General features: G+C 46.9%; 1 protein-coding gene across 5 annotated transcripts; it reads left to right on the top strand.

Annotated features, from left to right (window-relative positions):
* Positions 1 to 26,316, top strand: Secisbp2 (SECIS binding protein 2). 5 transcript variants are annotated; one of them, XM_005371314.2, is made up of 17 exons: positions 1 to 89; positions 890 to 1,038; positions 2,438 to 2,684; positions 2,939 to 3,080; positions 5,341 to 5,570; positions 7,776 to 7,851; positions 9,971 to 10,170; positions 13,379 to 13,501; positions 14,765 to 14,854; positions 15,545 to 15,677; positions 17,898 to 18,064; positions 18,903 to 19,041; positions 20,135 to 20,291; positions 21,092 to 21,312; positions 23,267 to 23,421; positions 23,933 to 24,122; positions 24,596 to 26,315. In XM_005371314.2, the coding sequence occupies exons 1-17, from the start codon at positions 54 to 56 to the stop codon at positions 24,697 to 24,699; spliced, it is 2,559 nt and encodes an 852-aa protein (XP_005371371.1). In that variant the 5' UTR covers positions 1 to 53; the 3' UTR covers positions 24,700 to 26,315. The 5 variants fall into 5 exon arrangements, with proteins under 5 accessions (XP_005371371.1, XP_013210663.1, XP_026633891.1 ...); XM_013355209.2 differs by having other exon boundaries at positions 9,968 to 10,170; XM_026778090.1 differs by lacking the exons at positions 890 to 1,038; positions 2,438 to 2,684 and having other exon boundaries at positions 9,968 to 10,170.

Genomic DNA, 26,316 nt, shown 5'->3' with positions numbered 1-26,316 from the left:
TCGTTGGTTGGCCTCGCCGCTCGGTTCACGGCGCGGGCTATTCCGTGGCCGCCATGGCGTCGGAGCGGCCGCGGGAGCCCGAAGGCGAGGTAAGGGGCTGGCTGCGGCCACACGTACACGCGCGGGGCCGCCAGGGCTGAGGTCTGGGGCGGGGCGGGGCGTGTTGGCCCTCCCACGGCTCGACCCGCGAGTGATGCCATAGAGGCCGCCTACGGCCCGCGGCTCCGCAGACCCGCGTCCGCACCCTGCATGACCGCTAGATGGCGCACCAGCGCGCTCAGAAACCCACTCTAAATCGGCCAAACACAGTGATGTTGTCAGAATAACTGCGTCGTAACTGCAAGACAAAGCTCAGTTTTGAGTTCCAGGGACTCATGGCCGTGAGATGATTTTTTTTTCGCAAAGGTTCTATGTGGTTTACTAAGTACAAATCAAATATTTGGTGCTTTTTGTTGAAATATTCAGTGGCAATAAATTTCAGCAGTGTGTTTTATAAACTAGAGTTTTGATCATTCCCTGGGTGTATTTGGCTACAGTAGTTCCAGGATTCTTGTGTATCTCATACATAAAGATGAGAAAGGTAAAAATAACGGTCTCCGAATTTAAATCCTCAGAATCGTCCTAAGTTATGGTTCTTATTACATAACAATGTTGGATTTGCTTCGACTTTAATTCAGGGTCAGAATTTCACTTTTAAAATCCAGTAAATGTCTTTTCCTAATAAATCATTAAGGAGATATTGATGCTAAAGGAATCTCTGTCTTTGCTGTGCACCTTTTAGTCAGCGTTGGACCTGTTAGAAGAATAGAGCAGCTTTCTTTGGATTTTTATTTGTCTGAGTTTGGCAAATCTCAGCGTGTTATAGCCCAACCCACCCTTTCTTCCTCAGGATAGCATCAAGTTGTCAGCTGATGTCAAACCATTTGTCCCTAAGTTTGCTGGGCTCAATGTGGCGTGGTCAGAGTCCTCAGAAGCGTGTGTCTTCCCTGGCTGCGCAGCCACTTACTACCCATTTGTGCAGGAATCACCGGCGACTGAGTATGTATTTTCTAAAAGCCTTGCCTTATGTAAAAGGATTATTTCCTGGAGACACTGGTAATCACATACCCCCAAATACTCTGAAACACTGATACCAACCTATTGCAGGGGAGGAAAGGAGGCTCCTCCGCCAGGAGGAACTGGATCTTAGCTTAACTCTTGTGTGCTGAAAATTCAGTCAAGAAGGACAGAGAGTACTGGACTCCTAGAAAATTGTTCGTGATTAAACCTGTATCACACATTTAGGGACCGAGGATGCCCCTCAGCAGTAGAGTGATTGCTTGCTGTTTGGAGGCCCTGGGCCTGATCCTAAGAGCCACCAGAGCAAAACCGAACCAAACTTGCATTTGTGTTGGAGAAAGAAATGGCAATAAGGAAGGGTAAATGGGAAGGGGACGAAGGAAAGGTCAGACAGATACCAGATGCCAGACTGGGCAGCTTAGCAAGAGCCTGTCTCAAAGTAAAAAATATATCGGAGTTCTGTAGCTCCATGGAGAGCTCTGTCATACACGAGGCCTCAGGTTAAACCCCTAGTCTACTGAAGAATGATTAAGGCGCCCAGCTGGTGTGACTCCTGGCCTCTGCTGTGTTGTATCAGCTCGGGCGGTCACAGCACAGTGCGGGATTTGGTGTAGGGGTTGAAGCGGGAAGGATCCTGAGGTCCTGGAAAGAGGCTGAGCAGGCAGTAGGGCAACTCATCAGCAAAGGGAATGGCCAAAAGCTATTGAGTCCAGGGCCGCCGAGGCCGTGTCAGGTACTTACTGTGCTGACATCCGCCTGAACTTCTTTTTTAACTTTACCACTTGTTTTGTGGTGATATGGATTAAACCCATGGCCTTGAGCATTTTACAAAAGCTGTGTGCCATTGAGCTCTATTGCCCAGCTGCCTAGTTCATTAGTTTTAAACAGAAGGTCTGCAACAGCCTTTGTAGGAAGAAAAAGAGGGTCTGTTTGATTGTATGCATGTACATGCACATGTGTTGTGCATGTGAGTGAATGTGCACATGTGTGCACATGCATGTGGAAGCCCGCAGTTGATGTTGATCCCTGGTTGTTCTCTTCTTCCATTTTTTTGAGAAAGAGCCTCACTGAGCTCGTCAGTCGGCTGGACCGTGAGCCCAAGGGTCTGCTCTTCCCCACTCGGGGCTGGAGTTCCAGACACTGCTGCACACTGCTTTCCCAGGCTCTGAAGCCCAAGCTCAGGTCGTTGGCTTCTGCTGCAGGCTTCTTACTGACTGAGCCATCTCTCTCTAGCTCACATTCCGTTGTTGGTAGGGGACTTTCCAGTGCTAGAGTAAATGACCCTAAAAAAATAAAAGGTTTAAACTGTTGTCTTACAAAAAAATTAATGTCCTTGGTTTGTGTTATGAAATCTGCAACTGAAATTTACACTTTTTAGACAAAAAGTTTATCCTGAAGACATGGCCTTTAGAGCCCCTGCATTTCCAGCGCAGTACGTATCTTCTGAGCTCTCCCTGCATCCGTTTGCCCGTTCCACTTATGCCCTTGAGTCTGCGCAGAGTGCTTGCTCAGTGCCAGCCCTGCAGTGTGATTACAGCCAAGCACAGTGTCACCCGGGCTTTCGGACAGCAAAGCCCCGAAATGAGCACATGTGCCCTCCTCAGGACGCAAAAGGTGTATTGAAGGTGAGGAAATGCTGTGCTTTGTAGTGTCCTGACCCTGATCATTTGAGTGTTTAAAATGTAAGAAATTAGTGTGTTGAGTGACATTTAAGTGTTGCTTACCTTTTTGTGATATGCAGCCTTTTTTACCAATGGTTTGATCTATTTCCTTAAATGCTTAAAATGTGAATGCTTACTGGTTTGCTGGACTAAAGTTTCTTTCTCAGTGTGGTAGTAGGTTTTTATTTCATACTATTTTCTTAAAATCTCTTCTGCAGAAAAAATACTCTGATGAGAGAAGAACATGTGACGCGCAAAAGTCAAACAGCAGAAGGGCTGACGGCACAGTGCCATCCGAGATGAGACCAGCTAGAGGTTCCTGTCACCTGTCCGCTCGCGCCGAGGGTAGTTTGAAATCAGGTAAAACTAACGACCTTATCTAGTGCCAATCTGACACCTTCCTGAAACAGTACTATCCCTGCGGGTTGCTTATCATGACTGCTCCAAGAAATGTGCCCTGGAGCCTGGCCTAGCTGAGGCCAAAAACACCTACTGTGGTTTCTCTCAAGCAATAGTAGGGCTGGAAGGGGTCAATACAGCGTGCAATGTGTTGCATTGTATGCTCAGAGGTTCCGTAGCCTGTTAGGACCACCACATAGCTTGCAGGTGATGACCCCAAGGTCAGAACATGCCCTTAGTTCAAATCACAACCGTAGTCTTTACACTGTGTGTCCGTGCTCACTCCTAAACTGCATCTCCATTCTGAAGGCTCACTTTAAGTGACTTGACCATAGGACTTGACCATAGTTAAAATGCCTTGCTAAATAGTACCAAACCTGGGCACTCTGGTTACTGGAGATTACACATGCATCTCCCAGCTGGAAAATTTCTGTTCGCACCTGGCTGAAAACAAGGGAGTCTACCTGATAACCTATGTTGTTTTTAGTTTCAAGACCAGGCCTTACTGTATAGACCACATTGACCTTGAACTTTCTCGATCCTCCTACCTCAGCCTCCTAAGTGGTGGGATTATTAATGTGGACCACTATGCTTAGGAAAAGCTATTTTTAAGATCTTTTATGCCCGAGTCTTTAGAGTGTTCCCAGCTGTATCTGTTCTTCCTATAAGTCATCTACTAGTACTGTTTAACCATAGACACAACAATTTTCCTTTTTCCTTTCTTAGAATTATTTGTTGTTTGTTTCCGTTGGTTTTTTGAGACAGTTTAGCGAAGAGCTAAGATTTTTTTTTCTTCTTCTTCAGAGCTAAGGACTGAACCCAGGGCCTTGTGCTTGCTAGGAAATCACTCTACCACTGAGCTAAATCCCCAACTTACTTTTATTTGATGTGCACTGTCTGTGTGAAGGTGTCAGAAAACTTTCTGGAGCTAGAGTCACAGGCAGTGGCAAGCTGCTGTGTGGGTGCTGGGAATTGAACCCAGGCCCCCTGGAAGAGCAGTCAGTGCTCTCAAGTGCTGAGCCAGATCTCTAGCCCCCACAATTATTTCTTCTTTTTCTTTTTTTCTTTTGGTTTTTTGAGACAGGGTTTCTCTGTGGCTTTGGAGCCTGTCCTGGAACTCCCTTTATAGACCAGGCTGGACTCGAACTCACAGAGATCCGCCTGCCTCTGCCTCCCGAGTGCTGGGATTAAAGGCGTGCGCCACCACCACCCGGCCCCCCACAATTATTTCTATAATGATTTACAGCTTTTGATTTGTTGTTGTTGTTTGGTTGGCTTTTCATTTGGTTTTGATTTGTTTTGAGACAGGGTCTTACTGTGTAGCTCTTGTTGTCCTGCAACTCACTATATAGACCAGTCTGGCCTCGAACGTCTGCCTCTGCCTCCCAAATGGATTAAAGGTGTGTGACACTTCACCTGGCTTATAGCTTTTTTATTGTTGTTGTTTCCTTTTGTTTGTTTTGTTTTTTTAAAGATTTATTTGTTTATTATGTACACAGTACACACTGCCTGTATGTATGCCTGCAGGCCAGAAAAGGACACCAGATGTTTGTGGAGCCACCACGTGGTTGCTGGGAATTGAACTCGGAACTTCTGGAAGACCAGCCGGTGCTGTTAACCTCTGAGCCATCTCTGCACCCCCCAGCTTTTTTTTTTTTTTTTTTGGTATACTTAACCAGGGCTATGAACTTCCATGTGTAATTCTAGCACTTGGTTTAATAAGTTTTTCTATTCTCATCAACTCTATTTATCAAAGTGTGGAAATGTCAGTGTTAAATGTACTAACTCTGGGCTTATAATTTGCTGAGGGGCTTCATAAGCTGTAACCATCTCACTATCCTGGCACTGAAGTATGCCAGGATACTTCACAGCTCCATACAGCAGTCCCCATCCACTTTACTCCAGCAGATGGGAAGGGGGGCGTTGATTACTTACAGGAATCCCTAAGTTTGCCCATCTCCGGAACATGAGGAATTAAGATGCTCAGCTGTGCAGTCAGGCTTGACTGTCTCACCAGCTTTAGAGTTAGTCCAGAAATGTGCAGTCCGGTGGATGGCTTTTGTCATCTGTACCCAGCGCTGCTGTAAAGAGGGTTAGCCGTAGAGCGAGCTGTGTGTTCACGTCAGCCTGCTGTATCCACTCGTTCTCTGAAGTTCAGGCTTGAGTGCTAATGAGCAAGCTGTATCCTGACTTATCCCAGCTTTTCATCCTCTAATTACAGACGGTTGTCACAAACGAACAGACCGGAAGTCCAGAGTCCTTGAAAAAACTACATCTACCTCCAAACCTGAATTTGAATTTAGCAGGTTGGACTTTCCTGAACTGCAGAGTCCAAAGAACAGTAACATGCCAGAGACACAGAAGCAGCCCAGGTGGGGGCCTCTTGGCTCAGCTGCCAGTAACACGCCTCTCCTGGGAAAAGTAGGCAAGCCAGCCGCAGCGAAGGTAGAGGTGAGTGGAAGGGCTTGTCTGTTTGTTTTCTTTGTCTTCTGCAAACGCCCTTGTGTTCTGTCACTTGAAACACTTTGTATGTTAAATCACACCAGATTGCTAGGGAAAGGTACTAGGGAGAGGCCTTGGATTTGCACTTGGCCAACCTGATAATAACAAGATTGTAATGTCTGGAGCTGATCTCCAAAAGGATCGCCTGATGTGCGCCCTTGAAGACTGGTAGAGCAAAGTGTGGCACCTCAAAAGGGGGAGGTTCTGGTCAAGTCCATTTAAAGCACCCCTCCTAGCACCACAGCCTCACAGCCTTTGAAGAGATGGTCAAGTGTGGTGACTCAGATGTTACCCACTGACCTCCAGTCATGCCCCGTGGCCCTTGAAAACCACCTCCCGACACACAACGAAGTAAAAATATGGAAATTAAAAACTGAAATACTTAAGTTTAAAACTTAGCTTCTGAAGTGGCTAGGCTTTTTACCTCTCACTCAGTCTCATTAATAACAGTAAGTGCAGCAGTGGTTACTGCAACTTCAAAGTTTTAGTCCACCAAATTAAACCATTTTGTTTTCCAAAGACTGACTCATAATTCTAGGAACTGAAAAGTGGTGGATTATTTTGTTAGTTACTTTTACTTGCTATGACCAAGATACCCAACATAGAAAGTGACGGAAGATGAGTTTGGTTCATGGCTTCAGAGAGTACAAGGCATCATAATGAGAAAGTGGTGGGCATGTGAAGAGGTGACTTGTTCTCATTATATGGACAGGAACCTGGGCATCTGAACCAGAGCAGGTTTTAACCTTCAGAAAAGGTGACCCTACTTCCAGCCTTCAGTTTCTGTGTCCTGAAGGTTCCACAGTCTCCTAAAACAGGACCGCCAGCTCAGGGGTTGCAGTTACTCTGGGGTGCATTGTGATGTCCTTGCATCCTGCACCAAACATCATCACATGCCCTAAATCAGTAAAGGAGGCAGCCTGCTTCCTGAGAGGGCACAGGCTTTTTTGGCTTTGTGGATGTTTTATTTTGATTTGATGGACTTTTTTATATTTGATATGTGAACATTCATTTTAGGACCATTGAGTTTTTGGGGGAACAGGTATTGTTGTTTATTTTTTGAGAGAAAGTCTATTATCTAGCTCTGACTGTTCTAGAATGATCCACCTGTCTCTGCCTCCCAAGTGCTGGGATTAAAGCCCTTTGCCACCACACCCAGCTGTACCATTGAATTTTAAGAATTAGAGAAATATTGGGATACTGTCCTGAAAAGCTGTTTATGGGGTATGCTGATGCATAATTTGTTTATTTGGTTTTTACATTTGTTTGTGTTTGTAAGTGCATGTGGGCATACACCACCACGTGTAACTCCTACTCATTCTTGATGGTATATAAAAGTTGCATGTTATTTAAAGTACTATGATGTAGTTATTGGGACCTATATGAAAACAATATACAATGTTTACATTGTAGGCAGAGAAGTTGAAGGTATTACCTAAGCTGTAGACTTGGGAAAGTTTGCTGGAAAAAAGTAGTTAACGTTCCCTGTTATTTACTTAGATATTTGGAATTTTTTGTTTATTAATCAAGATAGGATTTCTCTGTGTAACCCTGGCTATACTGGAAGTAGATCAGGCTGTGTATTTTTAATGAGACTATTTAGAGCAGGTTTAGGGTCACAGCAAATAGAGAGGTAGGGACAGACTTTTTCATATGCTGCCTGCCCCATTCATCCCCAGCTTCCATGTCAGCCCACCCTTGTGTGTTACAGTTATGCAGCTTCATGGGCATGCCACTAACCTGGCCCTCCCAGCTGACATCTGGGTCACTGCAGGTGGACAGACCTGGAATGACATGTGTCCATCATTGTTTCAGGAAGAGTATTCTCTGCCCTGAAGATGATGTTCCACCTGTTAGTCTCTCCCAAGCCCTGCAGCCTCTGATCATCTGTCTTTTCTGGAACATTGAGGAGTTGGGATCACACATTCTGTAGCTGCTTTCCCTTGATAATATACACTGGTCTGTGTTGTCAGCTCAGATGTGGGCCATTGCCTTCTTTCCCCAGTGGCCTCATGGGGAGCCTCCCCAGCAGTGAGTGAGCAGCCTGCATCCCCACCCCAGAGTGTCACTGTTGTGTAACCTGGCCATTCTACAAGGTGTGCAATTCTGTATTGCTGTGAATGACTCACCTAATACTGGCTGGGCTTTTTGTAGGGTGAGATGGTGAAGACCAATCCCACAGATGGAGCTGTAGCTGACAATGCTGCCTCCAGTTCCCCATGTACACGAGGTAAGAGGGACCACACAATGGCTATTTTATAAGCACATTTAATGCCACTGTCATTAAATGTTGTTAGTTTTGAAGCTCTAAGACAGCTAAGGAGTTTTTGAAAACTAGCATCAGTGATAGTTGAGAATATTGGCGCCCATATTCATGACAATCAGTGTAAAATGAGAGGCCATACTCTAAATGAACAGAAGTCTTGGTAAATGGGAATTTTATGAACCCAAGAATGAGGACTTTCAGTACTGTAGGATATAGTATACCTTTAAAATGTCAGAGTCCCAGGGCATCAATATATTTAAGCGATAACTGTTAATATTGGCATTATTCAGATTTTAAAACAAATACTACTTTATGGCCAGGCCTGTAACCCCAGCTTTTGGGAGACTCCAGCAAGACACGATTCCACAAATTCAAAGGCAACCCTGGTCTTCAATAGTTCTGGGATAACTTAGTCTTCACAGTAAGACTCTGTTCCATGAAACAACAGACTCTCCACTTAAAAGTAATAGACAGTTTGGTTTTTTTTTTTTTTTAAGATTTATTTATTATGTATACAACTTTCTGCCTCCACATGCCAGAGGAGGGCACCAGATCTCTTTACAGATGGTTTGGAGCCACCATGTGGTTGCTGGGAATTGAACTCAGGATCTCTGGAAGAGCAGACAGTGCTCTTAACCACTGAGCCATCTCTCCAGCCCCTAGACAGTTTGTTTTTATAAAAAAATAACCTTTCCTATAATTAAAAGACTGTGTCTAGAGTAGCCTTGTTTTGTACTTTCTTATCATGTAGATCGTGGTCTGGTTTGGTGTTTGGCTCTTCTGCCTTCAGCGCACCACAGAGTACATTCCTTAGAGTGAGGAATGAGGGAGGCTCCTGGGCATTTCTCCTGCCAGGAAGTTGATTGTAACTTGGTGTGCTTTCAGCAGCCTGTCCAGGAAGCCAGGTGTTTAGAAAGCATCGAGGAAATCATACTTCTGAGATGGTTATAGAAACTTGCCCTAGGGGCTGAAGAGATGGCTCAGAGGTTTTGAGCACTGGCTGCTCTTCCAGAGGTCCTGAATTCAGTTCCCAGCAATCACATGGTGGCTCACAACCATCTGTAATTTGATTAGGTTCCCTCTTCTGGCATGAAAACAGAATACTGTATACATAATAAATAATGTTAAAAAAGAAAGAAAGAAAGAAAGAAAGAAAGAAAGAAAGAAAGAAAGAAAGAAAGAAAGAAAGAAACTTGTCCTAGAAAAAAAGTCCAAACCATTCCTCAGTACATGGGCTCTTGTGTTCTTGGGTTCAGTATGGTACATCCCAGGACAGTTCTTCACTGCCAAGGCTGTCTCAGTTGCTCTGTAGTGTGGGTCATGTGACTGACAGGCATTTGTCATCCCTTGGTGAGGGATGTCTTTTGTTTGGTGTCTATGTAGAGCTTCATGGGCAGCTGAGGGGTAGCTTTGGTGTGCTCACATTTGTAATGCAGTTAGTTGCCAGTCCCTGTGACAGCACAGGTCTACAGATCCTTGACTTGCTCTTACAGGCACAGAGCAAGATTAGTAGGCCCAAAGTGGATCTGCACTCTCTAATTCTGTGTTTGCCACACGAGTATTTTGTGAGTTGTTATTTAACCAAAACTTATTTGCCTACCAATCTGTAGTCTCCAAATTAATAAATCTAGGCAAATAATTAATTTATAAGTTAAAGGGGAAGAGACTAAGCATGCATGCACTCTTCTAGAAGAAAAACCAGTAGAGTGGATACCATAGTTCTCAGATAGTGTTCTAGTCAGTCAGTGGATACTGTAGTTCTAGGGTGTTCTGGACAGTCGGTGGATACTGTAGTCCTAGGGTGTTCTAGACAGTCAGTGGATATTGTAGTCCTAGGGTGTTCTGGACAGTCAGTGGGTACTATAGTTCTAAGGTAGTGTTCTGGACAGTCAGCAAGTGCTATGGTTCTAGGGTATTCTGGACAGCTAGTTGGTAAATACTGCAGTCTCGCAGGATGGTATTCTAGACTCTATCCTTTTTGTTATGTTGTGGATAATTGATTATCACACAGTGCATTTTTGAATAATCAAGAAACTCCTGTTTACCGTTGAAATGTTTAGTAATTGCAGTTATCTTTAAGCAGAGTTATCTTGGACACCAATGGGTTATATTGTTCGGCAGACAGTGTCTTCAGGATCAGCAGCAGCAACTGGAAACATTGCTTCCTTAATAAGCCTGAAGAAGACTGCTTCATCAGCGGATGCTAAGCATGTCAGTGTGACATCTGAGGCTTTATCAGATCCTTCCTACAGCAGGGAGAAGTGTGTTCATCCTACCGCAGAGGTACGCATCACTAGAGACAGGGTGGGGCTGTGGTGGTGGCACTTGGGAGGCTGAGGCCGGAGAATTGTAAATTCAAGGGCAATCTAGGCTATATAGCAAATCCTTGTCTCCAAAAAAACCAATTAAGATGGTTAAGAGTCATAGGCTGGGAAAGGAGTGGGCAGTTAGTGCTTATTGGTGACAGACTTGGAGAAAGCTCTGGAGTTGCCTGCTTACAGTAATGTGTACATGGATGTAGTGCCACTGACCTGTGCACTGAAGCATGGTTGGGTGGTAGAGTTTATTTAGTACACCGTAGGAAAAAGGGACAATGAGGCGTGTCTCACGGCAGAGTCTGTGGGTCTGCTGTGGCCCCAGCTAGGTACCTTCCCTCCCGATTCCTCACTGAGAGTGCTGCAGTCCATCCCATACTGGCCAGCATGAGCTTCTTGTACTTGAGCCTTGACAAGAGAATGGGATATTTGTCAGGAAATAAGAGAGGAGGAGTCTTAAAACACTGCAACCACATGAGACCGACCTGGGCCCTCTGCATTTGAGTGACAGTTGTATAACTTGATCTGTTTGTGGGGCCCTTAGCTGTGGGACCAGGATCTGTCCCTGGTGCATGAGTTGACTTTTTGGAACCTATTTCCTAGAGAAGTGGGGGGATACCTTGCTCAGCCTTGATGCAGGGGGATGAGCTTGGTCCTGCCTCACCTTGATAAGCCATGCTGTGTTGACTCTCATGGGAGGCCTTACTCTTTCTGAGGACTGGATGAGGGGAGGGTAGGAAGGAGCTGGGGAGAGGGGTCAGGAGGAAGGAGGAGGGAAACTGTGGTTGGTATGTAAAATTAATAGAATTTAATAAAAAACGACTGCAACCATGTGGAGTGTTTATATTTTTATTTGTTGAGAGAGAGGGAGAGACTGTGTACCTTAAACATGCTAGCACTCTACCACAGCCATGTTTACAGCTCTCGAATTCTATAAAGAAAAGACGCTGCCATAAGTTCATGCTGTGTGTGTGTGTGTGTGTGTGTGTGTGTGTGTGTGTGTGTGTGTTGATGCAGCTTTTTCCTTTAGCTTTTTTCATTTGCATTTAAAGAATTTTTTCATTTTGCATTTCACTTTACCTATTATAAGATTTCAGAATAGATAGAATATGTTCCCCCTCCCCCCACTTAAACTCATGCATTTCTTTTTAAAGAGACTTTTGTTTTGAAGTGGGGTCCCACATGGTAGCCCAGGCTGGCATAGATCTGGCTCTCCAAGAGCTGGGTTTGCAAGTGTGAGCCCTTTGCCCCCCTCCTTTTTTTTCCTTCTCCAGTGACCGAGTACAGGTGCACAGCAGCCTTCTGTCTAGTTATTGGTTGTAGCTTCCAGATTGCCATCCAAGCCAGTTTTCTAATACATAGTGAGGGATCTGGGCCTTATCGGTTAACAGGTTTTTATTGAGGTTTTTGTTTTGGAAGAAGAGTCTGCTTGGCTCAGAGTTTGAGGGTATCATGGCAGGAAGGGCATGGTGGCGGGAGAGATTAGGTAACCGGTCATGGTGCACTCAGTGAGGAAATAGTAATGAATCTGTTTCAGAATTTTTTTAAATAATTGGTTTTTGCTTCATTGTGCAAGCCTTTAATCCCAACACTTAGGACAAAGGTAATCGGATCTCTGTGAGTTTGAGACCAGCCTGGTCTACAAAGTAAGTTCCAGGATAGCCAAGAGTTACATAGTGAGACCCTGCCTCAAAAGTCTAAAATTAAAAAGAAACCAAACAAAAAAATTCTGCTGTTAAGAGCACCAGCTGCTCTTCCAAAGATCCTGAGTTAATTCCCAGCAGCATGGTGGCTCACAGCCATCTTTAGTTAGGCCTAATGCCCTCTTCTGGCTTGCAGGCATATGTGCAAGTAGAGCTCTCATAAACAGAAAATAAATAAATCTTTAAAAAAAAGAGAGAGAGAGTTAAGATCTTGTTTGACAAAACATGACAGCTAACACTTATAATCTCAACACTTGGGAGGCAGAGGCAGGAGGATTGTCACAGGTTTGAAGTCAGTGGAGTATATACCTAGTTTCAGGTCAGGGTGGGCCACAGAGTGTGGAGACAGTCCCTGTCTAGGGGTTGGGGAACACGGAAGGACTTTGTATTTTAAGGAGTGGAACAATAGTGATTTGGATGATAAACTTTTTTCCTCTGGAGCCTTCTTTGTTATGAGTTCTTCTGTGTAAATGCCAATGGTTCCTACAAGAGTTTAGTCATCTGAACATTGTTCTCTTCCATACCTCTTTGAATTTTTTAAAAGTACATGTGACTTTTCAGTTTGGTTCTGGGACTGAACCCTGTGTCCAGGCCCTGGTCTGTGGTTCTTAATTTCTGCCCCCCAGGGAAGCCCACACTAGTAGGTTATTTTAGATCCCGCTGCAGGCATCAAAACATAAACATGTTAAGAGGGGATTCTGTTTTCCTGAGTTTCATTTTATATTTGTATCCTCCTTTCTTTGGGAACTGGAAATCAATCCCAGCGCTTAGCATATGTACTCCCATGAAGCTACATCCCAAACTTGTATTTAATTTAAAAACAAAACATAATTGGCATTTTTACAATCCCTTAAAAGTGGTCTTTTAAACATAACAGGCTGGGTTGGTAAGAGTGCTCATTCTTTCTGCTGAGCCTTTTCTCCTGATGGGTGAATGCTCCTGGGCTAGAGGAGTTCTAAAAACATCGCTGTGCTGATGAGTTCAGTCTCATGGAAAAGGCTGAAAGTTTGCAGATACAGAACTCAGCAGAAGGGTTAGTGCTCTCAAGAGAAAACCCAGCAAGTCACCAGACAGATGGAGAAAGAAATGAGCTGGGTCAGACACAATGACCAATCTAAGCATGGGCAGGAAGTATAAGACCCCCCCCCCAAAGCCAGGGCACAGCAGCCTCAGGCGGGAGCAGTGGGTTCTTGGTCCTGTGGAAGTGGGGGTCAGCCTAACAGGCATGGGGCCAGACTCGTAGGAATCTGACACCCATGCAGAGGACAGAAACCTGCCTTGCTGGCGGGAATGACACACCTAAATGTGAGCAGCTCTCTAACAGCCTGACTTCAGGGTGAGCAGTCTGTCATGTCCAGGGCTGCAAGTCTCCAGAAAAGCTGTACACTGTGTTTTAATTTTGTTCTGGAACAGGTCAAAGATTCTATTAAATACCCTTATATTCCACAGTTTTTTCTTTGTATTTTTTTCTAGGCCAAAGCATCACAAGGAGGGGAACTCGAACAAAATGAAACCTCAAGAAAGAATAAGAAAAAGAAAGACAAGTCTAAATCAAACTATGAAGTCCTGGCAGTTCAGGAGCCCCCACGGATTGAAGTATGTGTTTGCTCCAAGCTTGGTGTGGTGCGGGTGTGGTTTTCTCAGACACGGGCTCACACTGGCTTCTGGATCGAAGATCTCTGCTGCCTCTGTTAGCAGTTCTTTTCCTGCTTCGAAAGAATTTAACAGTCTTCCAGGATAGTAGTGTATGCCCACGATTCCAGCAACTGGAAGGCAGAGACAGGAGGATCAGGGTTGAAAGTCATCCTCAGTTACACAGAGTTCGAGGAGAGAGGATAGCCAGGGTTACTTGAGAAGCTGTCAACAGAAAGAGAAGAGAGTAGTGTTCGCTGTCTGCCACCTTTTCTGCCTATTCCAGGCTGTCTCCTCACAGGGCTGAGACCTGGCTGGAGCTTAGTAGCTGCTGTCCTGTGCTGCTCATGTCCCCTCCATTCTCGTCGCTGGGTTACTTCCCTTGCAGAGCCAGCTTTTATAGGCTTCCTTTTCTGTCATGTATCTATCTTGTGAAGTGCCTCACTATTGAAGGGAAGTGTAGACCCCGGTCAGGAGAATCCCATGAAATTGCTTACAGGACTATTAATTGTTGTCCCAGGGTCCCTGTATTCATGTTTGCACACACTAAAGAGCCAGCTCAGTTCTCACGGCATTTCACTCTGGCCTGTTTGTCTTTTTCACATTCCGCTACCAGACTTGGGTCCTTGCTGTTTGTGTAGGCACAGGATCTCCCAGGGCTGCTGCCCAGGACATTCCCACCGAACTGGAAAGGTCATTCACAGAAGTCTTGGAACATTCCAGAATAGTAGTTAGGTATAGGGCAGAGAGTTGTGTTTAGGCCAGTCAACTGGGCATGCTTCTTCCTTTTAATTCCCACATGACTTTATCCCAGAGCAACCAAAATGCTGACAGAATTGCAACAAAATATGATTTTTAATTGTTCTTAGAAAGCTTATTGCCTTGTTTGGCATAAGCCTCAAAATATTTAAATCTGCTGATTTTGGATTTGTGAGTTTTTCTGCTGAAAAACATGAGTCTTTTAAAGAACAGGTGTTTTGATAGACTCATGTTAAGGCAGTATGGTCAGTTCTGGGGACTCCTGCAGTACCTAGGTCCTGGGCAGCAATCCCTCTGGACCTGGGCAAGAGTGTTAGAGCTGTGTTCTAAGAGTAAGATAAAGTTGAAACTTCCATGGTAGCGACGTGGAGATGTGTGTAATCACCTTTGGGAACTGTTGGGAGTCAGGGAGAGCGTGTGTGCAGCTGCTCACCCCCGTGTAGGAAGCTGATGGTGTGCTTTCCCCAGGATGCCGAGGAATTCCCCAACCTGTCAGCTGCGTCTGAGAGAAGACACAGAGTAGAGTCTCCGAAACTTCAGAGCAAACAGCAGGCGCAGGTGAGTGTTAGATTGCAGACGCTGTCGCTTCCTTCCAATGTAACTGTCCTGCTACGGGAACTGTTAGGAGAACCTGCTCGCTGAATGTCCTCACAGAGGCCTGCCTTCTGATGGATCTCCAAGGAAAACAACGGGACCACTATGAAGCTGAAGCAGACTGCCCTTTTTGTAATAAGATTTGGTGACTACAGTTGCTGTTAGACGGGGGAACACACTGCCTAGAAACTGAAAAGGGAACACTCTTCTGTCCAGCCCAGTCCATACTGAGCCAAAGGGGGTCATTCCTTCTTTTACCCTATCCAGTCAGTACTGAGCTGTGGAAGTCATAGTTCCAACCAGGTAGCCTCAGACAAAAACTTTTAAGAGTTTTTATTTGAGTCTTTTTGACTCTTGTCTTTTTGAGACAAGGTGTCACACGAGAACTCAGGCTGGCCTTGAACTTACAGCAGTCCTTCTGCCTCAGCCTCTCGAGGGCTGGGGTTACAGGGATATGCCTCCATTCCCATCTTCACAGACTCCTGTAGCCAAAGATTTCACATAAGCTTTCAGTATATGCTATTAATGATAGCAGGTAATGTGAATTTTACAATCTTTTAATCTCTTTGTTTTATCTTTTTATTTTTGCAAAGTGTAAATCATGGTGTGCAAAATTCAGTATTAGGAGTAAACTTGTAAATTTGTGCTTTGTAGAATGATTTCAAAACTGGTGGAAAGAAGAGCCAGATTCCAGTGCAGCTGGACCTGGGGGGCATGCTGGCAGCGCTGGAGAAGCAGCAGCATGCCCCGCATGCCAAGCCATCCTCCAGACCCGTGGTGTTCTCAGGTAGGCACCTTTGCGCCTCAGCAAGGGCTCAAAGCTGCTTCCCGAGGCTGTTCAGTAAGTATTTCCTTCCTCATGGAAGTTCTTATCACCACCGCAGAGGGTGGCTGGGATAGCCATGGACATGGACGGTGAAGGAGAGTAGGCCAGTTGGTTACCAAGTGTGCCAAGTCCACTGGGACATCTCTTCAGAAAGATGCTGAGATAATGTGGCACAGAATAGTTTACTCAGCCACAGATGGAAACAAGCTCTAATGGACTAGTGTGCTCTACATAGGGAGTGCTAGGTTAGCCAGGGCGACACGGTGAGAGTGTCTCAAAAGATCCCAGTTACAGTTAAATATGATCTTTAAGAATCAAGAACCCAGCTGGGCAGTGGTGGTGCACGCCCTTAATCCTAGCACTGGGGAGGCAGAAGCAGGTGGATCTCTGTGAGTTTGAGGCCAGCCTGATCTATAGCACAAATTCCAGGACAGCCAGGGCTGTTACACAAAGAAACCCTGTCTCAAAAAATAAATAAATAAATAAATAAATAAATAAATAAATAAATAAATAAATAAAAGAAGAATCAAGAACCTTCAATTTAAAGTTAAAGATGCGTCCCTCTTAATCTATCATGGGTTCCAGGGATAGAACTCATTTTGTCAGGCTTGCAGAGCAGGTGCTCCTACTGGCTGAGCCATTTCCTGGCCCAGTTTCCCCTTTATATGATGAGACTATGTTCCCAGGGCCTTCACTGCATTCTGTATGCATGGGGGACCCCACCCCACCCCGTGGGGGTAAGGAGGCTACTGTCTTAGTTACTCTTCTATGCTCTGAAGAGACACTTTGTCTCTGGCAACTCTTATGAAGGTATTTCATTGGGGCCTTCCTGACAGGCCTTGGATGTGCAGGTGTACACACATGTGCAGGGAGGCTGGGGACAGTGGGTATTCCCTGTCACTCTGTCCATTCCTTCTGAGGCAGGGTTTCTCCCTGAACCTTTCCTTCTCAGCTAGGCTGGAAGCTGTCGAGCCCCAGCTCTCTTCCTCTCTGATCCCCTTGGAGTTGGGATTACAGGTGTGCACAGGATGCCTGACTTGGTACATGGGTGCTAGGATCCAAACTGCAGTCCTCTTGATTACAGAACAAGCACTCAAATGCTGAGCCATCTCCAGCCCCTTTGGTTTGTTGCTATGAAGTTTATGTAAGTTAAACTTCTTCAACTGTACAACTTAGGAGGCCAGATAAGGCGCTGGATTCAGCTGTACCATTGGGTGCCAGGCGAGCAAGTAGGCATAAATAGGGGCCACCTAGCCACATATCTGCCCCAAAGACCACGTGAGGATAAGGCTCTGTCGATGCAAGCTGCTGTGCTGCAGAATGAGAAGCAACCTAGAAAGATAGTGCCGGCTGTCTGGACAAGTTGTGGGTGACTCAGGAATTGTGAGTGAGGTCGGATGGATGCAATGCCGGTTATTTTAAGATGATGCTCCAGAAAGGAGTGCCCAGGACATGCTGGGACAAATTCCATGACTTCTTGGAACAAGATGGTAGGCACATGGCAGTTTATTGGTTACCATCCCTTTTTCTTTGGTATTTTAGAAATCATAAATTCATCTAGGGGAAGCAAAGGGACTTGGCAGGAGCAGGGAGAGACAGGAAAAGGGTGTGTTGAGGAGAGGCACGCTCAACGTGAGATCAGCCAAGTTAGGAGGCTCATGGGGGGAGTAGAGTGTTGAATAGCGCTGCACCCAAAAGTGGGGTAGATGGGGAGAGTTCAACTCCAGGGTTGAGTAGTTATCAGAAGTATTGATTGCAGAGATCAACTGCCCGTGGTAGAACTTGGAGTGTGTTTATGTCCAAGAATCTCAAGAACCAACTAGAAGCATGACTAGAATTTTATAAGAGCCATGTAATATAGCTAGACAAATGGTGTCACTAAGATGCCAGTAAGCAACTTGTACAGGAGGCAGTGCCACCTGAGATTGTGGTGATGAGCAGTTTCCCAGGATCCACCGGTAGTAAACGCAAACTACCTCAAATAGCCCAAGTCAGTAGTGTGATCCTTGTAGTTTTAGACAGACCTTCCCGACGTGATCCCAGGTAAAGAGTAAATACTGTTTGGAACCATGCCGGTGAGAAGGAGTAAAAGGTGGTTTGACAGAAGCCAGAAGGCTGTATATCAGAGGGTGTGTGGGCGGGACTCTAGCAGGACCATCTGGCATCCCCACTCTATTGCAGTTGGAGCAGTGCCGGTCCTTTCCAAGGACGCCTCCTCGGGTGAGAGGGGCCGCCGCTCCAGTCAGGTGAAGACCCCACACAACCCCTTGGATTCCAGTGCCCCCCTGATGAAGAAGGGGAAGCAGAGGGAAATCCCTAAGGCCAAGAAGCCCACCTCGCTGAAGAAGGTATGAAAGCAAAGCGCTGGAAGATGGATGGACTCTGTCTGCACTGTATGAAGGACTCAGCCCTTTTGCTTTTCGGTTGTTCTGGGGATTGAACCCAGAGCACTGCTTACATAGGCAAGCATTCCACCACTGAGCCGTAAGCAGAGCCCACATCTTTGGCTTTTAAGGCTTACATTATAGATTAATGTTAGACCAAACTGTGTCAATTTTCTCTAGCAAACAACCCCTCACCCTCTCCTCGTAACAAGACGTAGAGTGCGGGCAAAGAAAATCTCTTATTACTCCTTTGTGGCAGTACAGAAACCTAGACGGGGTGGGTGTGGGTGTCACATTTCCTTCCTCACACTCTGCTTCTCCTCTGGTGCTCTCCAGACTGTGGAGACTTCTCTGCAGGCCTTTTGTCCACCAGCTGACCCTGTACTGTGTGCTCTGGGTCCATTTAAATGTCCGTGGTGGCTGGGCAGTGGTGCTGCACGCCTTTAATCCCAGCACTTGGGAAACAGAAGCTGGTGAATCACTGCAAATTTAGGCCAGCCTGGTCTACGGAGCAAGTTCCAGGACAAGCCAGGGCTACCCAGAGAAACCCTGTCTTGAAAAGAAAAAAGTCTGGTGGATGGCTCTTGTGCCACACAACTGGCATCAGAGCCTTGTGTCTCCAGAGAGAACTGTGCATTGCCCATGCCAGATGTGGTATGAAGGAGTCGTCATCACTCCAAAGCCATGACCAGATGTATTCAGCAAGCTGAACTTGGGCCTTTCTTGGGCAGAAGAGCTTATCTTTTAGGTATAGGTATTTAGGTGTTTTAATCATTTTTTTAAATTTGTTTTTAAATTTAAGATAATTCTAAAAGAACGGCAAGAGAGACTGCAGCAGAGACTCCAGGAAAGTGCGGTGAGCCTGGCTGTGGCCAGTGATGATGCACAGAAGGTAGAGAATGGCGCCAGTGACCAAGCTGCCAAGCAGCTTCACCCAGCAGGTACCAGTTTCTGTGTGTGTATCCGAATAGTCCTTCAGGTGGGAGCTCCCATGAGAATGGTGATCTGTGGCAGAAATTGTGACGCTGCCAGCCTCATGTGGGCCTTATGGTAAAATGCACGTTACCATGGAACCAGGAGGATGTGGTTTCCACAACCTAGTTCTACAGGCAGAGGAGCCTCTTCCTGAGGTTTGGTCTTGTGTGATGCTGGGAGCTCCAAGGTTATTTATATTTACCAACTATTTGAAACCTGGTGTCATAAAAAATTCATGTGTATGATTTTCCAGAGACTTTCTACGGAGTTGTACGTTCAGGGAGTGTATATAGTGCAAACGTGTGTGGCTAAAGGACTTTTCACAGCATGAGAAAACTACAGGGACCCTCTCCAGGTCATCTAGTTAGAGGCCTCCTGCAGGGATACTGCCCCAGCATGGTGCCAGCCACAGGGCTATGACCTGGCACAGTGCAGCTGTGGTGTGTGCCATGCTGACTCCACCTCCTTTCCTGGCATGTGTCCCACACTAGCCTCAAACTGACTATAGTGTAGGCCTTTCTTGAGCCTGGCCATAGCAGTCCTCCTGCCTCGGCCTCTTGCATGCTGCCAGCCCTGGGGTCTTTTTGTTGAAGCATGGTCTCACTATGTAACCCTCGCTAGCCTGGAATTTAATGTGTAGACCAGTAGGCCCTGAACACACAGAGATCGCCTGTCTCTGCCTCCTGAGTGCTTGGCAGCTACCCCTGCTTTATAAAATTTCCTAATATGTTATTCTTTAGTTTCCAAACATAAAAAGTAGATTTTACCACTGAACTGTACACTTAATGGTAACTTTTCTGTATTTTAACACAGTGAAAATGAGTGAGTGGACAGACTTGGGAAGGGGCATAGGAAAGAACAGAAAGCTGCTCTGGCAGTCCACACATCTTCCTGCCTCCTCTAAGGCTGGGTTGTTCTTCCTGGCTGGCTCTGCAGGATGACGGATTGTTGCTGTGTTACTGACACCAAGAGCCTTCTGCCCTGTAGGCTGCTCTCTGTGTGCAAGGCCCTGAAGTGGTGCACAGTGATTGCTCTTTTTTTCTTTTTCCCTCTCTGAAGGTTCAGAGAAAACAGAAGAATCAGTATCTTCTACACCTGTGATTGAGGGTGAGTCAGAAGAGCCAACTGCCACGGAGATCCAGAGGGACCCAGAGGTCTGCCAGCCCGCCCCTGGCAGTGCCACCTTCCCCAAGATCCACAGCCGGAGGTTCCGGGAGTGAGTGAGCATTGGCTGCTGGGCTTGGGTTGGGGCTGACTCTGACTTCTCCAGCCTGCTGGTGTAGGAGCACAAGCTGCAGTGTCTGCCACAGTATGCTGTAATCCTGTGCTTGAAATCGACTACAGAACTAGTTCTGCAGTCAGGGTGGGATATAGGCATCCTCTTCCTGTATGTTTCTGCTAATGGTTGGAGAGTGTCCCTAGTCTGTTTTTGAAGCTGGAGTGGGTAGCAGTGACAGTAACTGGGCCTTCCATGTTTCACTTTTACGGAAGTTTCTTTCCCTCTCTATTTCCCTCCTTTTCTTTTTCCTTTCTTTCTTCCTTATGTACTTACTGTGTGTGTGTGTGTGTGTGTGTGTGTGTGTGTGTGTGTGTGTGTGTGTGTGAGAGAGAGAGAGAAATGGACTTACTGTGTGGCCCAGGCTAGTCTTGACCTTGAACTCACATTCTTGCTTCTGCAGCCTCTGAATACTAGGGTTGCAAGTATGGCCACCACGCCTGGCTTCAGTTTAATTCCCTAGGGTATGATGCACTCAGCATTGCTCATACCTCCTCTTTCACGGGGTTCCTCATCTCTCTAGATGAGTGTTCGGAGCAGGGTGACACAGAAGAGAAGCCAGATGGGGCCTGCATAAGGCATGCAGGGCTGGTCCTCCATAGCATCTCTCCCTGTAGTAGAGGGCTGCATCCAGCCTTTGTGTCGCAGGCTTATCAGGAGTTGCATGTTCCTGGTGAGTACTGCTGTCTCCATGGCTTGTCTGATGCTGTCTGCATCTCCTGTGCCTCGGCTCCTTTCAGCTACTGCAGCCAGATGCTTAGTAAAGAAGTAGATGCTTGTGTCACGGGGCTGCTCAAGGAACTGGTGCGCTTCCAAGACCGGATGTACCAGAAGGATCCTGTCAAGGCCAAGACCAAACGCCGGCTCGTGTTGGGGCTGAGGGAAGTCCTGAAGCACCTGAAGCTCAGGAAGCTGAAGTGCATCATCATCTCTCCCAACTGTGAGAAGACACAGTCCAAAGGTGACAGCACCCCCACAGGCTCCTGTACCAAAGCCCAGTGTTCTGGGCTCACAGTCCCACATAGTCGGTGGGCACACTGGCAGCTTGCTTGCAGTCAGTCCCAGTGTACTGTGAACTGAGCCCCTGTCCAGCACTGGTTCTAGCCCTCCCTGGCCACGGGCCTTCCTCTGAGGCCAGCCAGCAGGGTAGAGTTTGCCTCTGCCATGCCAGCTGCTGCTCCAGAGCTCAGTGGGGTTGCTGGAGACCTTGGAGGGGCTTTGGTCCTGCTTGCATTTGTTCTGTCTGTATTTAGCATCGCTGCTCACTCATAGGAAGTGGAGGGAACGTCTTAGAACACATGAACTGTCTCCCTGTCCCATTCCTTTCTCTTGTAACCTTTAACTCAGCCAGAGTCACACTGAAGTAACAGGTGCAGATCTGGTGCCAAGTCCTGAGCCATGGTTTCAGGTCACCATTTTATACCCCAGGCCTTGGAGCAGCAACAACTAGACACCTACATGTGCATCCCAGTAGCTCCCTTCTGTGCTGACTCAGCACTGCCCCCACCATTACCACCAGCCAGAACATGGCAGGGCTTTGTGACTTGTCTGTCTGGCAGTGTGTCTGGTAGCGCTAGATCATGGGAGAGAAGGAGCGGACTGTTTTCTGCTCTTGTCTGCAGTGTACATCTATACACAGCAAACTGAAGTGGTCCCACAAAGCCTGCTAATGGAAAAGGCAAGCCTGGGCTTCCTGCCCTAGCAACCTCAGTTGACCCTTAGGCAAACCTTGGAGTATTTCCTTCCACAGCTCCAAGTAAGTGGTTTGGGTACCACTACCTGGTGTGTTTTTAGCTTCCTAACACGTCCGCTTCCCAGTAGATACTGATCATACACCCCTGGAAAGCTCTTTCTGCCTCCTGCTCTCCCTCTCAACCCTTTCTTACACTGCTGTCAGGGGTCTGGCATGGGGGTCCTGCATGCCTGGCCCTGCCTTCGCAGAGGGCTGTAGTGAGAGCCGGGTGTCTCTGTGCTTCTCTAGTTTCCTGCGGTAAAGGCTGGAGAGCAATGGCAGTGTGAGAACAGGCATGTGGGGAGCCTGCAGGCCCAGGACCACACTTGCAGCTGTTAGGGTAGAGCTGCAGAATGCAGGACATGCAGTGTGTCTCCCGCATCCCTTCCCTTCCCCATACTATTTTCAAAATTTCTCATATCCCAGTTGTAGGAAGCCATGATTTTTTAAAATTCAGGGCTAATGTAGAGTGAACATTTGATCTCTTCAGATCATCAGGTACCAGGAACAGAGGTCGGGTTCAAGTGGGGTTGACAGCCACTTTAGATACGCATGGGAAGGGCAGGGGTCAAGGTGTTCCACTCTGTTAGTATGTTCTGAAAATTGTTCTTGGGCTTTGTGAGTCTACCCCTGTGGTCTTCTATTTCTGAGGTAAATAGGTCATTTCTTCATTTCTTCTTGTGAACTGTTGGAACATAGCGGCGTATGCTATCCTTGGTGCTGTTGGGCGCCCAGTGACAAGGTGTGTCACCTGTGTAAAGTGCTCCTTCATCTCCCTGTGTTGGCCTTGATGGTACCTCATCAGAAGCAGGCCCAAGGTAGCAAGGAGCCAGGAGCCCATGCACACCAGACACCTGGGCCTACACAGTGTGCTAGGCCCCCAGCCCCTCTGCGCCTCTGGTTTTCAGCCTGCGAGTGGGACGTGTGGGGCAGTTGGTCAGTGACCTGTCAGAGTACTGTTAGCTGATTCTTAGTTTCCCTGAGCACGATGGGAATTGTGCAGCTTACATTTTGGAGGTGTCTGTCTGAGAACTGATTCTTCCTTGTAGTTGGGACTCGCTCTCTCCGGGTGGCGTTGGCATGGGCTGGCGGCCTACCTTATTGTGATAATAGGTGGGGTACCTTGTTATCTACAGAGTCAGCGTCAACCCCATGTCCTGTGGACCTGTGCTTATTTGACCAGGTGGCCTGGACGACACGCTGCACACTATCATCGATTGCGCCTGTGAGCAAAACATCCCCTTCGTGTTTGCACTTAACCGCAAGGCTCTAGGACGTAGTCTGAACAAAGCAGTTCCTGTCAGCATCGTGGGGATCTTCAGCTACGATGGGGCCCAAGTGAGTTGAGCCCCAGCCTTCTGGCTCCTTGTCCATGGGAAGAAGTTGGGGTCGTGACCTATAATGTAAGCCTACCAACAGGCAGACCATAGCCTCTGTTGTGTTGACCCTACAGAGAATTTATCCCAAAACAGAATCTTCTCAGAAAGCAGTAGCCTTTGTCTCCATAATAGCACTGAGTGAAGGTCCTGAATTTAACTCTAGGTTTATTACCAACCGAGAGGTACCATGTGCCTAAAAATTTGGCCAGTGGTGGTGCATGCCTTTACTCCCAGCACTCAGGAGGCAGAGGCAGGTGGATTTCTGTGAGTTCGAGGCCAGCCTGGTCTACAAAGTGAGTTCCAGGACAGGCACCAAAACTACACAAAAAAACCCTGTCTCAAAAACAAAAACAAAACAAAACAAAAAATTTGGCTAGTCTCCTCATCTCCTGGCAGCACTCCATGGCAGAGACTCCACAACCCTTGTTACCCCTACCTTGCTGTCCTGCAATGTGCTCTCTTGTGCTCAGGACCAGTTCCACAAGATGGTTGAGCTGACCATGGCTGCCCGGCAAGCATACAAGACCATGTTGGAGACGGTGCGGCAGGAACTGGCAGGACAGCCTGGGCCTCAGACTCCTCCTAACCCACCCATACAGGACCCCATCCAGTCCACTGATGAAGGCGCCCTCGCCTCCACTGGAAAAGAACCATACTATAGTAAGTGCTGTGGGGAGGGGACCTCTGCATTCAGTGTTAGTCAGAACCTCAGGAGGTTTGAGAACAGCTTGGCACCAAATCCTTAAGACTAACTGCCACAGTGGACGGTGGTAGGTCCAAGCAGTCCTGAATCCATCTCTTGCTCATTGCTTCTGAGATCTTAGTCTTCAGACGTTAGAAGCTGCAAGGTCTTATATTTGATGATCTTAACATTTGAGCTAAATACCACCTAAATAGAGGTGGCTTAAGGGCAGTTATACCTAAGACCAACTTGGGAGGGCAAGTTGCCAGGGTCACTGTTGACTGATGCTTTTGGGGGCTGTGATTGATGCTGCTCACTAAGGGAGATCCAGCCTAGCAAGTGTGGAAGAGTGAGTAGAGCTGACCATGCACAGCTAGCAACATCTCATCATGCCGCTGTGGAGTTTTGTGACCTGTCAGTGTCTGTCACTTGGGCTGTTTTCCTGTTGCAGTTGAGATTTGGAGAAAGCATCTGGAAGCGTACAGTCAGCGTGCCCTGGAGCTGGAAGACTCCCTGGAGGCCTCAACCTCTCAGATGATGAACTTGAATTTATAAGAAGAGTTCTTGCCTGTGTGTCTGTATTGGGTAAGGATGGGGGAGGCAGGAGAAAGACTTCCTTCTCGATTCTTTACTGACCCGATGTAGTTTATGTGACTGGAGAGTTGGAAATTCACTGGCCTAAGGGCAAAGGAAGCAGCTGGTGTAGCTCTTAGAGTCCAGCAGGTGGACACAGATACACTCGTGAGAGCCTTGCCTAAGAGCCAGTGATTCAGCTTTGGTTCCCTCTGCACACTGGACCTGGAAAATGCTGGAGACCGTGGTCCTGGGTACTGTGGCTGCCTAGGAAACACTCCATTACAGAGCCACTGAACCAGTGATGGGGAGGCGGAACAGGGGCTGTGCTCCTGTGGGGACTATGGAGGGCCCCTTCTCAGGGGTTGGAGCCCTGCCACTTTGTGCTGCCAAGGATTTGCTAAAATGAGCCTCAGAAGAAAATTAGTTTCTAACATGACTTTTTGACATAAATTAATCCTCTTAGTTTTTATTTTCCAAAGAAGCAGTATATATCAAATTTGTAGATTTTGGTGTGGATTCTACAGATCTTTTTAATGACCGTACGATGAATGTGGTTTCTGTCTTAAAGGACAGAGCTTGCTTGCATATTTTCTCTGCAAGTGAGAGGGCTATTTATTTTGAATAAAGAGTGATTATTTAATTTCATCTCAGACTCTGGTGGTGTCAGCCTTACTGGTTATTCCCACTGGGATTCCTTACTGACTTGTTCCTCTTTCACACTGCTAATACAGCCACCATGCGCAGCCACAGAACCAGGGACCTCTGAATCCTCGACCTGCGCTTGCATCTCTTTTGCCAAGTCTGCCCTGTGTCAGGAAAGAGTTTTACTCTCTGCCTGCCAAGTAAACATGGCCTGGCTTTGGGAATTCTGTTAGCTGAATTCGGTTGTGCTCAGCATTGTCTCTGAGAAGTGAAAGTAGACTGAGTGAGAAACGGCACGCTTAATGCAGGGCTGGCCGTGTGGCCTGAGCTTGCTGCGGCAAGCACCGCCTGCTGTCAGGAGTTTGTGGTCGGTTTGGTCCCGTATTGTCACTGTAATGAGTTTGGTGTCCATGTCAGCAGGACAGGGTACTCTGTCTTCTCCCATCCCTGTCAGAGGGTAGCGAGTGGATTGGAGGAAGTCTGGAAATAGATTATTTGAGGGGGAAAGCTATGAAATTAGTTTATGAAGATTTTTTAAAGTACCATGTCAGCTACACTCAGCAGTAGAATTCTGAAATTGGTAAGACAAAAAATTGATCTGCAATGTCTCCTGATTGAGAGGGCCTTCTGCCCTGAGATTGCCTTGTCCGTGGTGTCTGCTAGTCTAGGCTCCTGGCCCATGCAGGCGCCCATGAGTAGGTTTCTGACTCCTCATTCTGTTTCTAGACGTCCTTCACTAGGTCCCTCCTGTGGTGCCATGGTTGTGTCATCACTTTGCTAGCAGTAGGGGGATTCCTGCTGAAGCCAGTGCTTTAGATGAAGTCAGCTAGTCTCCCCTGGCCTCCACTGTGCCAGGGTGTGCGGGGAACGAGGGTCACAGGCACTAACACCAAGTAGTGTGGCGCCCACTCTTGGTGCACCAAACAGGGATTTTTTTTGTTGTTTTTGTTTTTG

Source organism: Microtus ochrogaster, unplaced genomic scaffold, assembly GCF_000317375.1.
Source record: "Microtus ochrogaster isolate Prairie Vole_2 unplaced genomic scaffold, MicOch1.0 UNK104, whole genome shotgun sequence".
Taxonomy (NCBI): Eukaryota; Metazoa; Chordata; class Mammalia; order Rodentia; family Cricetidae; genus Microtus; species Microtus ochrogaster.
This window is presented reverse-complemented; position numbering and strand designations above follow the sequence as displayed.

Excerpts from the sequence above, each read along its gene's own strand:
- Secisbp2 (XM_013355209.2), top strand. The coding sequence starts at position 54 with ATGGCGTCGGAGCGGCCGCGGGAGCCCGAAGGCGAG. Across the intron at positions 1,039-2,437 it reads CAGGAATCACCGGCGACTGA|ACAAAAAGTTTATCCTGAAG; the intron begins GTATGTATTTTC and ends TACACTTTTTAG. Across the intron at positions 21,313-23,266 it reads TGAGAAGACACAGTCCAAAG|GTGGCCTGGACGACACGCTG; the intron begins GTGACAGCACCC and ends TTATTTGACCAG.